This window comes from Panicum virgatum, chromosome 6N (genome assembly GCF_016808335.1).
Source record: "Panicum virgatum strain AP13 chromosome 6N, P.virgatum_v5, whole genome shotgun sequence".
Taxonomy (NCBI): Eukaryota; Viridiplantae; Streptophyta; class Magnoliopsida; order Poales; family Poaceae; genus Panicum; species Panicum virgatum.
Window position 1 is genome coordinate 11,150,506 of NC_053150.1, and position 16,423 is coordinate 11,166,928.

A 16,423-nucleotide genomic window follows, 5' to 3' on the forward strand; every position below is an offset into this window, starting at 1 on the left:
GATAAAAACGTATTTCTAAGAGCGGATACGGTACCCACTCCTACTTCTCGCACCTACAAATGCTGTTTCTAGGGGCGGGTTACGTCGGATCGCATTGAAGCTCGATAGGAATCGTGGATAGCCGTTGATTTTCAATAGGGGGATTCCTAGGTACAGTTTTTTGGGTACATGATGTTTCTGTCATCTCATTGGGGTAAAATTTTTGAGGTGGATGTAGTAAAATTTAATCGGTGCTTTAGGGGATAGATTTCATATCCTCGACATCTTCCACGTTGGTCCAGCTTCCACACGGGTCCACCATGCTGGGCCAAACCAAGAAACTTTGCTTGGTAGAGATTGGAATCATAGTTCCTTAGCTTCCGCTGTCAGTGTGGTGGCAAACAGTAACAATGTTAAAGTAGAAGAAAATATATTCTTGTTTGTGGAGAGAGGAAGGAGAAGATTCTGCGCTAGCCTTTTGTGCATCTCCAGGACGAATACCATGAGTGCTTATCCGTGACTTGCACACGATGAAAACAACAATGTTCTTTGCTTTAGCCCCCTTCTCTCTACTCCGGATGGTTCTCTTTGAACGCTCATGATGTAGATGTCCTTTGTCGGTCCTGTAACCTTCTGCGCCGCTGGCTTCTGCCACACAAAATAAAGGAAATACCTCGACTTATTATCGATCACATATATACACACACATTAAAATGCTTAAATTATTTTCACACCTCAGATCAAGTCCTTTGCAAACTTTGGATTACTCACATTAGGGGCTACTATCACCTTCTGTCCTCTACTTCCAGCGCACGGCAAACGCAAAGAGGAATTCTTTGAGAAAAGTGGCAGTAGGAGAACCTGTGCTTAACACTGTCGGTAGAACAGTTTAAAAGCAAAATGTTATTTGTTTCCGCCACCAATTTTTTCTTTCACGTCTAACGTCCTTTTTTATAATCCCATCACCATAAGCTCATCAGGGCTGGGGGCACACAACTCTTAGCATTATTGGCAATACCACTTGCTATCTTCTTCCACACAAGCAAACACATAGCGTACACACCTGAGAGCAATGGCCGACATTATTAGGATTTCCAGTACTGCGATTCAACTGCTTGCAGACAAGGTCAATTCCGGAATCAAGGAGGAGGCTGAGAAGTGGCAGATCGTTGGGCGTGATCTGGTGTTCATCACAGGCGAGTTTGAGATGATGCAATCCTTTCTCAACACTGCAGATGAAGAGCACATCAAGAACAATGTGGTTAGGACTTGGGTGAGGCAGGTCCGTGACTTGTCCTATGATGTTGAGGACTGCATTGAGTTCGTCCTCCACATGGACACAAAACGCTCATTCAAGACCTTGTGGCTCCGCTTGCTGTCACCCTTCATGTGTCTGGAAAAGCATTGGACCTGGACCAAGCTGTCACCGAGATAACGCAGCTCAAAGCACGGGCCGTGGACGTGAGCCAGAGGAACATACGCTACAACCTCATTAGTGGCTCTGGTTCCAAACCGGTTGCCTACCAGGTGAACCGAAAATCTGCTGTGAGCACAGACATTCTCACTGACTCTTCTAGGATGCAGTGTGACCTCTCAAATCTCGTCAAATTGATCAACAAGGATGATAATGACCTTCAAGTGATCTCAGTATGCGGAACAGAAGATGATCCTGGGAAGATATCCATCATCGAGAATGCATATGTTGATTCAACAGTCCGTGAAAATTTCAGATGCCGCGCTTGGGTGAAGCCTACACATCCTTTCCATCCCCACGAGTTCATCCAGAACTTTGTGGCTCAATTCAACGCAAACACTTGTGAAGAACAAGGTAGAGCAACCATAGGTTTACCTTTGCTGAAATCAATAAAAGTCGCCATGCCCCCAAGATGATATCGTCAGTGGATTCATGGAGCAAGTCAACAATCATCGGTACCTCATCATCCTAGAAAACATATCCACCATGGCTCAGTGGCATGCCTGTTGGTGATATGCCTAAGAGCCCATCATCACAATACAGTTTAAAGGCCCAAGAGGATATTGATCCAAGAGGGATTAGGGTTACTAATAGGCCTATGAGATAGAAGCTCATTAGTACGCCCTATATATATGAGGGAGGGGCTAGGGGGCGATAGACCCCTGAGAGCCGTGCCACCTCCTAGCCGCCGCGCCTCCCTCTCTCTCGGCCGCCGCCCTTGCCGTGCGTGCGGTGCTAGCACACCGACGCCCGGCGTTTCATCCCCGTACGTGTGGACTCTGTGGAGGCGCTGCTGCGACTACTGCGCTGATCAGCTGTTGGGATCAAGTACGAGGATCTCGGTTCGTGGGACGTGATCGACTACTTCCTCTACATCGACGCGCGACTTCTTCCGCTGCGCTGCACGTCTAGTGGTAACGATCTATGATCTTCTACTCGCAAGTATCTTGGGTATATGCGGTAGTGATGCTAGCGTAGCCTACCCCGTTTCCCTACAGTGGTACCAGAGCCATCTTGTGTAGTTTTTGGTCTGGATCATTAGCATATAGGTGATATGTTGTTGTAGTAGATTGGATCTATTACTTTTGCACGGTTTGATTAGATCAATTGGTCATAAGGGGTTAAAACTGGAGTGAGTTGATTGCGCGGCATGTGACAAAAGATTAGTTCATGTTCTTTCTCTGTTATGCATACGACATGTCCCTACTGGCTGGAATCACCATCAGGGACTAACTGTGTGCATAGTCAGCAGATTGAACCAACAGATCGAGGTCATGTGTAGATGCAGTCTTCTCAAGTGCAAAGTTTGCACGGTTAATGTGATTGACCTAGTGAAAATTGAGGCATTATGAATGGCTCGGATTTGAGATGATGCGATCACTATGATGAGATTTTCATAGGGACCGCCGTTGCTTTCTCGCTGTAGCGGCTTCCTAAGCGCTACTTTGGTAGAACACGTCATACGCCTAACTTATTTTTGCAAGGTGTGATGTGAATGGTATGGCCTCAATGTCATGTGATGATGTATGTGATGATTTGTGCGGCCTGCGTGTCGCAAGTTAACACAACCGGGTTGAGGTTGCACCATTATTGTATAACGACCTGCGTGTCGACTTGTGATGTTTGAATCCTCATGTAATTATTTCACTAGCTATTAGATGTAGTAGCTTAGTATCTTTTCATGGAGGCTTCAATCATGATGGCGATGATGATCACCACAAGACAGGACGGATGGCAATGGAGGTCACCTTGGAGCCATGGCGATGGAGCTCATTGTGATGCAAGAGGTCATACTATTCACAATATAATATGATTATATGCCTGTGATATTTATTTTCCTGTCATACTATTCTTTCATGCTTTTACATATGGTGGATGCTTTAATCATGATAGAATAGCTTCCCTCAGAAAAGGTTGAGTTTTTTATGCCTTTTACCAATAGCTGCACCTATAAATTTTGATCGTTGTGTGGTAGGTTTACCAAAGTAGAGTACCCTCAGCTATCACTTTTATATAGAGTGGATGTCGGACATTCACAAGCATAGTATTGGTTTACTCAGCAAAGCTATCAAAACAGTTTTGGGCTTTAAGGCATAGGGTTGGGGCTGGGGCATTGGATGCCACCCAACAAACAAGAGTCGCATAGAGATGTGATTAGTAATTTGTTACTTACCTGTATCACTACTTTTCTAGCCGTGATGCTAAAGCTCACTAGAATTTTAGTGATTATGGATCTTGAACCACTATATGTCATTAGAGGGAAGATGATTTTGATATAGTAGGTTGTCTTTTGTTAAGTCAGTTAATGAAAGTCTTTACATAAACTTAGTGCTGAAATCTTGCTTTACTTTAATATTGTAGATCATGTCTGCCAGTAACAATTCCGCTTTCAATTTGCGTTCTGTTCTTGAGAAAGAAAAGTTGAATGGAACAAACTTTATTGATTGGTACCGCAACCTGAGAATTGTTCTTAGACAAGAGAAAAAGGAGTATGTTATTGAGCAGCCATATCCTGATGATCTCCCTGACAATGCAACTGCTGCTGATCGCAGAGCTTATGAGAAGCACTGCAATGACTCACTTGATGTCAGCTGTCTGATGCTTGCCACCATGTCCCCTGATCTGCAGAAGCAGTATGAGCATGCGGATGCTCACACCATGATCGAGGGGCTGCGTGGGATGTTTCAGAACCAAGCCAGGACTGAGAGGTTCAATATCTCAAAGTCCTTGTTTGCGTGCAAGCTGCCAGAAGGTAGCCCAGTCAGTCCTCATGTGATCAAAATGATTGGTTACATTGAGACTTTGGACAGACTTGGTTCTGAACTTCACCAAGACTTGGCTACTGATGTTATTCTCCAGTCGCTCCTGACGAGCTATGAACCTTTTATCATGAACTTTCAGATGAATGGCTTGGATAAAACATTGAGTGAGTTGCATGGGATGCTAAAGACAGCAGAGGAGAGCATTAAGAAGAATCCCAATCATGTGATGATGATTCAGAAGGGGAACAAAAAGAGGAAGCATTGGACGCCTCCTAATCCCAAAGGTAAAGGCAAGGAAAAGTGTTCCGGTGGTGAGTCCTCGGGCTCTAAGCTAAAGCCAGCACCTAAGGCCAAATCTGGCCCTACTTCTGAGGATTAATGCTTCCACTGTCATGAAAAGGGACATTGGTCTAGGAACTGCAAGAAGTACTTGGAAGAAAAGAAGAAGAAGGGAAGTGAGACTTCCACTTCAGGTATAAATGTTATAGAAATAAATATTGCATTATCTTCTAGTGAATCATGGGTATTTGATACTGGATCGATGATTCACACTTGCAAATCGTTGCAGGGTCTAAGTGAGACTAGAAGATTTGCAAGAGGCGAGTTGGACGTTCGTGTCGGCAATGGCGCAAAGGTTGCGGTGTTGGCGGTCGGCACCTTCCACTTGTCTCTACCCTCCGGATTAGTTTTGGAATTAAATAATTGTTATTGCATTCCTGCTTTGAGCAAGAACATTATTTCTTCTTCATGTTTGGAAGAAGTTGATGATTTTAAGATTGTAATAGAGAACAAATGTTGTTCTATTTTTTGCAATGGTATTTTTTATGCTCATTGTCCATTGGTGAATGGATTATATGTTCTTGATCTTGAGGATAAATCTGTCTGTAACATTAATACTAAGAGGCTTAGACCAAATGATTTGAATACCACTTTTATTTGGTATTGTCGCTTAGGTCATATAAATGAGAAGCGCATTGAACAACTCCATAAAGATGGATTGTTAAGCTCATTTGATTTTGAATCATTTGACACATGTGAGTCTTGTTTGCTTGGAAAGATGACCAAAGCGCCTTTCAATGGTCATAGTGAGAGGGCGAGTGACTTGTTGGGACTTGTACATACCGATGTATGTAGACCAATGAGCTCAATAGCCAGAGGTGGTTTTCAGTACTTCATTACTTTCACTTATGACTTTAGTAGATATGGCTATATCTATTTAATGAGGCACAAGTCTGAATCATTTGAAAAGTTCAAAGAATTTCAGAATGAAGTACAAAATCAATTAGGCAAGACAATTAAATTTCTGCGATCTGATCGTGGAGGAGAATATTTGAGCCTTGAATTTGGTGATCATTTGAAGCAATGTGGAATTATTCCGCAGCTAACTCCGCCCGGAACGCCTCAAATGAATGGGGTATCCGAACGGAGGAACCGAACCTTGTTGGATATGGTTAGGTCCATGATGAGCTAAGCTGATCTTCCATTGTCATTTTGGGGTTATGCTCTTGAAACTGCTGCATTCACACTGAATAGGGTTCCAAGTAAGTTTGTTGAGAAGACACCATATGAGATATGGACTGGGAAGCGTCCCGGATTATCTTTTCTCAAAGTTTGGGGATGTGAGGCTTATGTCAAATGTTTGATGTCAGATAAGCTCACTCCAAAGTCAGACAAATGCTTCTTTGTGGGGTATCCTAGGGAAACCAAAGGATATTATTTTTACAATAAGGCGGAAGGCAAAGTGTTTGTCGCTCGCAATGGTGTTTTCTTAGAAAATGAGTTTCTCTCAAAAGGATTTAGTGGGAGCAAGGTGCAACTTGAAGAAATTCAGGAAACACCCGAAACAATTTCAGCAACCACTGAACATCCACGGGATGTGCAAGATGTTGCAGAACCCGTAATTGAGGCACCAGCCCCACGAAGGTCTATAAGGGTATGTCGCGCTACTGACAAGCTCAACCTCCTTATTGCGGAGGAGCACCACGTATTATTGATGGAAAATGATGAGCCCTTGACCTACAAAGAAGCAATGATGGGATCCGACTCCGACAAATGGCTTGATGCCATGGAATCCGAGTTAAAATCCATGCATGATAATCAAGTTTGGAACTTGGTCGATCAAATTGACAGTGTAAGACCTGTCGACTGTAAGTGGATTTTTAAAAAAAATTAGACATGGATGGAAATGTTCACATCTATAAGGCACGATTGGTGGCGAAAGGTTTCCGACAAATTCAAGGTGTTGACTATGAGGAAACCTTTTCGCCCCTCGCAATGCTAAATTCTGTTCGGATTCTCCTAGCAATTGCCGCATATTATGACTATGAGATATGGCAAATGGATGTCAAAACCGCTTTCCTTAATGGACATCTAAGTGAGGATGTGTATATGACACAGCCTGAAGGTTTTGTCGATCCTAAAAATGCTGGGAAAATATGTAAGCTTCAGAGGTCCATCTATGGATTGAAGCAAGCATCTCGGAGTTGGAATATTCGTTTTGATGAAGTAGTCAAAGGGTTTGGTTTCATCAAGAATGAAGATGAGCCTTGTGTTTACAAAAAGGCTAGTGGGAGCGCACTTGTGTTTCTGGTCCTATATATGGATGACATATTACTAATCGGAAATGATTTTCCAATGCTTGAAGCCGTTAAAACCTCATTGAAAAAGAGTTTTTCGATGAAGGATTTAGGAGAGGCGGCTTATATTCTGGGTATTAGGATATATAGAGATAGATCAAAAAGGCTAATTGCATTAAGCCAAGACACATACATTGACAAGATATTGAATCGGTTCAATATGCAAGATTCCAAGAAAGGTTTCTTGCCAATGTAACATGGCATTACTCTAAGCAAGAGTCAGTGTACTACGACACCTGATGAGCAAAAGAGGACGAGTACAATTCCTTATGCTTCAGCCATAGGGTCGATCATGTATGCTATGCTTTGCACGCACCCAGATGTTTCCTTTGCTCTAAGTGTTATGAGCAGGTATCAGTCAGATTTCGGTGAATCTCACTAGACAATTGTAAAGAGTATCCTTAAGTACTTGAGAAGAAATAAGGATATGTTCCTAATATTGGGAGGCGAAGATGAGCTCCTTGTAAAGGGTTACACCGATGCTAGTTTTCAAACAGACAAAGATGACTCCAAATCACAATCCAATTTTGTTTTCTGCCTCAATGGTGGGGCAGTGAGCTGGAAAAGTTCAAAGCAAGATACGGTGGCTGATTCGAGGACAGAGGCCGAGTATATTGCAGCTTTCGAAGCTGCAAAAGAAGCTGTTTGGATCAGAAAGTTTGTTTCTGACTTGGGTGTTGTTCCTTGTGCGTCCAGTCCAGTGGACCTCTATTGTGATAATAGTGGTGCCGTTGCACTAGCAAAAGAGCCTAGAACAACTAAAAAGTCCAGACATATACTGCGGAAGTATCACCTCATCCGTAACTTTGTTGAGAGAGGTGATGTGAAGGTTTGCAAGGTGCACACGGATTCAAACGTTGCTGATCCATTGACGAAGCCTCTCCCACAACCAAAGCATGAGGCGCACATGAGATCTATGGGTATTAGATACTTACATCAGTGATTCTAGTGTGCGTGGGAGATTTTTTGTGTCATGAGTATGTTTATGTAATGATAAATAATTGTTATTTTTTCCATGAATGATTATTTTTTTACATTGATTATCAAGTATGTGACTTGTTCGTGAAACTCTTTGTTGACAATGATACGATTCTAAATTATCCCTAGTTTATGTCGTTGTGTGGGACAACAACGACGTTGAGACTAGCACTTGCATTAATTGATGATCATGTTTCACGGATCATGGATATGGAGATATCGGATTAATGATGTGGACACATGTTGGTGAACATGGTGTTGGATTGACCCACTCCAAGACAATGTTGGGATTGTTATTTTGTATGTGCCATCAGTTGTTCTTGAGTGTTATACCTACTGGATCCTTAGACCTGAGATCGCCATTGTTTCTCACTGTGTGTAGTGATGCATCTTAGGGCTGCTAAACGCTACTCCGTGACTAGGTAGTTACAAAAGTAGCTTACAGGTGTGTCATGAAACATGGAATGGGATGTGAGCGAATCAAGATGGAATTTCCCCTCCTAGATAACGGGAGAGATATCTCTGGGCCCCTCGAGATAGTTGGATTTGAAAGTGCATGGCCATGCCAAAGTGATTAAAGAGTTAATCATGATGACTAAAGGTTAGTTATGAATAGAATCCACTATTAGATCGAGAGAATGGTCGAGCTATCACAAAGGTGGCACGCATCTCGCTTTGAGCTTGACTGGTATCGTGTGGCAAAGGGATCGGTGTATGAGTATATCTAAGGTTCGGCCGATATGATCTTTATGTGTATTTGTGAGTCACTATGCCCTGCTAGGTGCCGCTATTGACTTGTGATTCGGAAATGATTTCCGATCACGACCACCGACACATGAACCTAACGGGTCACACACTTAAGGGTTTGGAATGTTAGAAAGCTTGCCTGTATGATTGTCTCTAGTGCAAGTGGGAGATTGTTGGTGATATGCCCAAGAGCCCATCATCGCAATACGGTTTAAAGGCCCAAGAGGATATTGATCCAAGAGGGATTAGGGTTACTAATGGACCTATGAGATAGAAGCCCATTAGTACGCCCTATATATATGAGGGAGGGGCTAGGGGGCGATAGACCCCTGATAGCCGCGCCACCTCCTAGCCGCCGCCCCTCCCTCTCTCTCTCGGCCGCCGCCCTTGCCGTGCGTGCGGTGCTAGCACATCGACGCCCGGCGTTTCATCCCCGTACGTGTGGACTCCGTGGAGGCGCTGCTGCGACTGCTGCGATGATCAGCTGTTGGGATCAAGTACGAGGAGCTCGGTTCGTGGGACGTGATCGACTACTTCCTCTACATCGACGTGCGACTTCTTCCGCTGCGCTGCGCGTCTAGTGGTAACGATCTATGATCTTCTACTCACAAGTATCTTGGGTATATGCGGTATTGATGCTAGCGTAGCCTACCCCGTTTCCCTACAATGCCATCATGCCATACCTGCCAGATAGGAAGAACGGAAGCCGAATAATTGTATCAACGCAGCAGCTCGAGGTTGCAAGGCTATGTACGGGGAAGCCGTACAGAATGATGGAGCTTATGATAGATTTCAAAAAGGCTTATAATAAGGTGAGGTGAGATTTTTTATTGCAAAAGCTCCGGATGAAAGGATTTTCACCCAAATGGATTGGGTGGATTAAGTCCTTCGTATCAGGTGGCAGCGTAGCGGTAAATGTAAACAATGAGGTGGGTCCTTTCTTCCAAACAAGAAAAGAACTTCGTCAAGGCAACCCACTGTCACCTATTTTGTTCAATATAGTAACCAACATGCTCACACTTTTTATCAACAGAGCCAAAGCAGACAATCAACTGGGAGGATTTGTACCTCATCTAAGTGAGGGGGGTCTCTCTATCTTACAGTATGCTGATGCTACAATCCTCTTTTTAGAACACAACCTGGAATATGCCTAGAATCTGAGGACAATTCTTTGTGCCTTTGAACAGCTGTCGTGGTTGAAAATAAACTTCCATAAGAGCGAAATTTACTGCTTTGGGGAAGCTAAGAATATGGAAAATGAGTACATGGAGCTGTTTGGATGCAATACGGGAACCTTCCCAATATGGTATTTAGGAATCCCGGTTCATTATCAGAAGTTATCAAATAACGATTGGCTGAGGGTACAAGAGAGATTTGAAAAACATCTCAGTAGTTGGAAAGGGGAAAACCTTTCAACTGGAGGCCGTTTAACATTAATCAATTTGGTCCTTAGCAGCCTACCCATGTGCATGATGTCCTTTTTTGAGATACCAAAGGGTGTTCGTAAAAAGTTAGACTATTTCCGTTCCAGATTCTTTTGGCAAAGCGATGAGCACAAGAGAAAATATCGCTTAGCAAAGTGGGATATCCTGTGTCAACCGAAAGAACAAGGAGGACTAGGGATACATAATCTTGAATTAAAGAATATAGCGCTGCTAAGCAAATGGCTGTATCGACTGTTGACGACGGAAGGTATTTGGCAATAGATCATTAAAAATAAGTACCTAGGGAGTAAACCCATTGTCCAAACCCAATGGAAGAGTGGTGATTCTCATTTCTGGGCTAGCCTAATGAAAGTTAAAAACGACTTCCTAAAGCTCGGCTCTTTCATCATCAAAGATGGGTCTCAAATAAGATTCTAGGAAGACTTATGTCTAGGAAACAGATCTCTACGTGAACAATTTCCTCAGCTCTATAATATCGCTTGGAAAAAACAAGACACGGTTGCTGATGTACTCAGCACACCTATACCCAATATATCCTGGCGTAGAAACTTAATTGGCAACAAACTTGTGATGTGGAACAACCTTGTTTCACGTCTTGCAACTGTTGAACTAAGTCAAGAGGAGGAGGGTGAGTTCCGATGGAAGTTAGACCGGTCAGGTTTTTTTTTCTGTAAAATCACATTACCTAGGTCTAATTAACCAGAATACTCCCAGCTTAAATAAGGATCTGTGAAAAATAAAAATCCCTCTCAAGATAAAAATCTTTCTCTGGTACCTTAAGCGTGGAGTTGTATTAACAAAAGATAACTTAGCCAAATGAAACTAGCATGGAAATGAACAGTGTTGTTTCTGTCATGAGAATGAAACGATACAACATCTGCTCTTTGACTGTCGGTTTACAGGGCTGGTATGGGCTACTGTGTATGCGGCATGGGGCCTCCCACAGCCTCGCAATGTATCAAGTATGTTTGGAAATTGGACGATTGGTGTACCTAAAGAGTTTAAACAATTAGTCTGTGTGGGCGCGGCAGCCTTGTGTTGGTCTGTTTGGCGCTGCAGAAACTCTGTGATTTTTTATAACAAACAACCATCCTTTTTGCAGGTGATCTACTCTACAACACACTGGCTACGGACGTGGGCTATCCTTCAACCGCCTACCTTGCAGGACGTCCTTATAGCGGTGTCTCATTTTTTGGAGCAGGTGGCCAAGGAATTTTTTGCCCGGGCACATGGGTGGCGGTCTAGTCTTAGGATTGACAGTCATTAGCTTGTCCGGATTTGTAAGACTTTTGTTGGCTGTGTGTCTTTTTGGCAGAGGCCGGGAAAATTTCAAAACGATGTATCACCTTGATGTATCACTTTTAAATTAATAAAAGTTCCCTTTTCCAAAAAAAAAATAAAACAGAATGATGGAGCTCAGTCAGCTCTCAGCTGACCACTCTGTCTGCGTCTTTTTCAAGGAGGTATGCCTAGAATATCCAGCCGCAAACATAATCAACTGTGTCTAGTATATGTTGGCAAATATTTTGTTCTTATGGAGCAGATCGAAGACATGATTTTGTAAAATTGTATGGAGCAGCTTGACCTCTATGGTCGCAAAGGCTTTAATTATCTGATGATTATGGCCCTTTCATCTATCTTTGGATGTCTTGAACGATTACTCACAACTTTTGCTCACAATTTTGGCACAATAAATCAGCAGATTTTTTGTCTCACTGAATACCATAACTATAACATAATGAAATTATAACAGTACTGGTAAGGAATTTTGTTCATATTTGAAATTTTCATTCAATTTCATTCTGGAATTTGCTGACCATAATTTTGGCAAAAAAGTTGCCCTCATTAGTCATAGTGGTATCCATTAGCAAAAAAAAGAATGTTATGACACCCCCTCATCTTATTTTTTTTAACTTATTTGTCCATCTCTTTCCGTATTTGCAGGGTTTTCAATGTGATGGAGGAGTCCATCCCTCTCTAAATGAACCCTACCATTCATTGCGCAACTGTGGCCTTCTTGGACGTGACACGGAGGCGCATGAACTTTTTGAGCAGACCCAGGAACGTCGTCATATTTCTGTGTGGGGAATGCCTGGCGTTGGGAAATCAGTTATCGTTGGAGCCATATACTACAAACCCAGGACCAGTGACAATTTCAAGAAGCATGCTTGGGTCAACGTATGCCATTCGTTCAATCCAACAGACTTTTCTCGTAGCTTACTTCTGGATTTGCATTCCGAATCAACTTCTGTGGAGGAAATATATTCAAAAACACTTAAAACCGATGATCACATCAAAGAGTGTCAGCTCCTATTACATGAATATAAATGCCTCATCGTAACTGACGGTTTGCGCAGTCGAAAGAAGACTGGAATTGGATCAAATCTAACTTGATTAAATATGGAGATTCTGGAAGCTGTATCATAACCATTACATGAGAAGAATGTGTCGCCAAACATTGTGCAGTATCATCTAACGGTGCAGTGTACAACATCAAAGGTCTAGAAACCGATGCAGCACGTCATCTGTTTAAAATGGTATGTTTACTTACAAGCAGTGTTCGATTGTTTAAATTTTCCAGTAATATTTTAGCTAAATTCTTTTGTGTCTTCATTTAATTACAAAAAAAATATTGCACCTCCCATGAAGCATTTTGGTTGTGAGCTGATACCACCCAAAATGCTTTTCATCTCATTCCTTTCCTGAACTATTTATGAATTTTTTATTCTTTTCTATTCTCATTATTGAAGATGAGGCTAAATTTAAATTGTTCTGATGGTTGATCACATGATACACTTACTGTTCCTGATACTCAAGAAAACCCTGTTATGAAATTTGGCACATCAATACCATTCATGTAGGGCCTGTTTGTTTTCTACCCAACTTATATAATTCAGATTATAATCTATAAGCTAGAGAAGAGCAGCTTATTGAATTATAATAATCTGTCCTGTGAACTATCATAATCATTATGTGAGAACAGGGTAATTGGTAACAGGCAAAGATTGACATCGGCAGGCCAAGCCAACGATACCATTTATGAGTTACTAATGACCGGTCATCGATAATGGGCAGAAACCCATTACCAATAACGGTCATTGGTAATGGGCATTAACATAATGCCCGTTACTAATGATTGTCATTGGTAGCGGACATTATGATTACTAATAACATATTTAAAATCACATTTTAAAAATACCAAATGGCAGCAAAAAAATAATTCTATACCGAAGAGTGGCACCCCCACTTGACCAGCCTTCTTTTCCTCCAAGAAACACGATTTTTGCCACCCTTGAATGATTTTTGCGTCCTCTATGATTCAAACTTCAGACCTCTTGGTTCGTGCATGCCTCCCCTAACTACTACACCACACATGTGGTTGAAAGAGGGATGCAGTCCTTTTATATTAAGATTTTGTAATATTTTTTAATTTCTATACCTTAAGTCTGATTGCTCTGGTTTTTTTTATCTATAATCCCATTGGTGTTTGTTTCAGCTTATAGATTATTAGATGGATTATATGCTTAAACAAACAGGCCCTTAGGTTAGTTGTGAAAAGTAGTATTAATATTAATAGAATTTTCATTTCACACCTGTTTGCCTAATAGGTGCTTGAGGAGAATGGATGCTATCTGAAAAAGCAGATGTTTACAGAAGCAGACCTTATCTTGTCCAAGTGCGGCGGGCTTCCCAGAGTGATCGCTGCCATGGCAAGATACTTGGCCACCAGACCAAGGGACTCACTCAAACAGGAGATGAGGCATCTGAGTGTCAAGTTCATGGACGAGCTGGCGACCAACCCAGAGTTTGATTCCTTGAGGGGCCTACTTGTCTGGATGCGTTCCTTCTTACATGCCTGCCCTCGACATCTCAAGACATGCGTGTTTTATCTATCAATCTTTCCTCAAGACATCACAATCAGGAGAAGGCGTTTGGTAAGGCGATGGACCGCCGAGGGCTACTCCAAGGGCACCGACGGCATTAGCATGGAGAAGTACAGAGAGAAGCTCTTTGATGAGGTTGCCACTCTGAGCATCATGCAGCCTGCGCTGAGCCAGGATGGTAAGGTGACTGGGTACCGCGTCAATGGTTTATTCCGCGAGTACATCGTCTCGCGGCCAGCAGAAGAGAAAATCTTCTTCCCGGTTGAAGTCTCCGCGCTGGAGGAGGAGCATGTCTGCCTCACCATAGAAGGCACAAGGCCGCATCTAGCCGCCTGGACCGGCTTTGACAAAGGCGCACTCACTATCACTGATTACGCGGTTGTGTTCGAGAGCTTGGACTTCTCACGGCTGCGGTCACTGACACTGTTTGGATGGTTTCAGCCATACCACGTCTCGGACAGGATGAGGGTGCTTCGGGTACTGGATATAGAGAACATAAACTTGTATGATGGCCACCTGCTGTCTATCGGGAGGCTGCCACCTCGCCTCAAGTTCCTCTCCTTGAGAGGAAACCATGGAATCTCATGCCTGCCAGAATCCATGGGCCTGAGTGACATGGTGCAGCTGCAAACCCTGGATGTCAGAGACACCTCCATTTCCATGCTGCCACCGTGCATCACCAGGCTGCAGAAGCTGCAGTACATTCGCGCAGGTACTACCGCAGCATGGACGCATGATGACAACGGCTTGGCCGCTGAAGAGCAGTCGACGTCATCAAGTAAATGCTTGCCATTGTTCCGTAGACGTGGACCAGTTGGCTCTCGCAGTGGTGGCGTCGAGGTGCCTAAAGGAATTGGGAGACTGAAAAGCTTGCAAACGCTGGGCGCTGCCAATGTAAATGCTTTCATTCTGGGTGAGACATCATCCCTTTCCCATCTGCAGTTGAGAAAACTCCGACTGTCTGGCATCAGCCGCAAAACCAGAGGAATGCTTGACTGGTGCAGCCATCATTTGGAATCCCTGTCACTGCAGTTCGAGGAGATCAACCATTTCGTTCGTTGGGATGACATTGTACTTCCACTGACCCTGCGGAGTCTGAAAATGTGCGGCCACATAGATCAGCTGCCACGGGTCATCAAAGGTCTTCATAATCTCTTGAAACTGACTTTAGAGATGACTACACTGTTCACACCCGATGTTATACAGATTCTTGGGCGCTTATCAAGTCTGCGCACTCTCCGCCTTCGTGTCAATAAGGATCAAAATGGTGAGCTCCAGTTTCCCAATGCCCTTTTCAGGAAACTCCAAGTCCTGGAGATTGCCTGAAAATCCAAGTTGCATGTATGGCTTCACGAAGGTGCGATGAAAAAGCTTGACCAGCCCAAGATTCACTGCCTTCGTGGGTCGGAGCTGCAGTTCTCTGGGTTAGAGAACTCAGTTTCCCTCAAGAAAGTCTGGCTTCTGGGTTCCTTTGACGAGGCACTCAAGGAAGCATTGCAGGAGCAACTTGACATGCACACCAAGAACCTGCTCCGAAGCTGGAGGTCAAGCCACATTGATCACAGGCGTCGAGATCGTGATTGCTGTATCTGGAATTTGCAGCTGTTCGTTTCTATTATCTTTTTCCTCTCTTATGCTCTCTTGGTCCGGTCTTCATAAGGAAAGCAGCAATTGCGTCAATTTTATGAGCATATATAAAAGGCTCTCATGTTTAGTGTACCCAATTAGTTGGGTAGTACTCGGGTGTATTACTCAGAGTCTTCAATTTACTTTTTCAAATATTTTCAGTCCCCTCTGAAATCAGTGGAATTCCTGAGCACAAGATTCCAAATTTTTTTGGCCAAGTTTATAATTAAAAATTTTGATTACTTCGAACGGTAATTGAACTTTGTACTTCATTGAGGAACTTAGCCTTGGTTTCAAAATTTTTCTCTCAAAAAAACCTCCAGATGGATTGCTGATCTAAGAGTGAGTAAGTATTGCTCTATGCACCGTTCTAATTCTCAACAGCCAAGACGAGGAGAAGCTAAAAGCCCTATGGGTGAGTAAGGAGCTAAGACAAAGGTATGTAGGCCAACTTATTCAAATTCCTAGATGAACATCTCTGCTATAAATTATGACATGATAGGCAAGTAAGATTAGAGTGATTTTCTGATCAATAACCTGATTTGTCCTGCTTTGCTCGGAACGAGCAAAGGACAGCTTGGGGGATCTTGCTGACGCTCAATAAAGACTGTTTTCAAGCGTCAATTTGATCAGAAAATCATGAGAGTTTGCATTTCTTACATGCCTCAATATTTAAAATAATGCTAAAACCCACTATGACTCTAGAAAATATGCAATGTTGGAAAATGAGCTAAAATGCAGGCTGCAAGCACCTATTGATCCGAGGTACAAACACGTCGACCAATCAAAGCACAGGATTCAGGATCACACGGATCAAAGGGCCCACTTTCAGCAGAAACCGACTTAGGACAGAACCAATTCACCTGGATAAGGCATGAGGGCCCACTTGGCA

At 43.0% G+C, this 16,423-nt stretch overlaps 1 protein-coding gene across 1 annotated transcript; it reads left to right on the plus strand.

Annotated features, from left to right (window-relative positions):
- The first annotated feature begins 1,051 nt into the window (after positions 1 to 1,051).
- LOC120677905 (disease resistance protein Pik-2-like) lies at positions 1,052 to 15,231 on the plus strand. The gene is made up of 3 exons (XM_039959095.1): positions 1,052 to 1,356; positions 1,557 to 1,692; positions 13,630 to 15,231. The coding sequence occupies exons 1-3, from the start codon at positions 1,052 to 1,054 to the stop codon at positions 15,229 to 15,231; spliced, it is 2,043 nt and encodes a 680-aa protein (XP_039815029.1).
- The last annotated feature ends 1,192 nt before the right edge of the window (positions 15,232 to 16,423 follow it).

Excerpts from the sequence above, each read along its gene's own strand:
- LOC120677905 (XM_039959095.1), top strand. The coding sequence starts at position 1,052 with ATGGCCGACATTATTAGGATTTCCAGTACTGCGATTCAACTGCTTGCA. Across the intron at positions 1,357-1,556 it reads ACCTTGTGGCTCCGCTTGCT|GATGCAGTGTGACCTCTCAA; the intron begins GTCACCCTTCAT and ends TGACTCTTCTAG. Across the intron at positions 1,693-13,629 it reads ATGCATATGTTGATTCAACA|GTGCTTGAGGAGAATGGATG; the intron begins GTCCGTGAAAAT and ends TTTGCCTAATAG.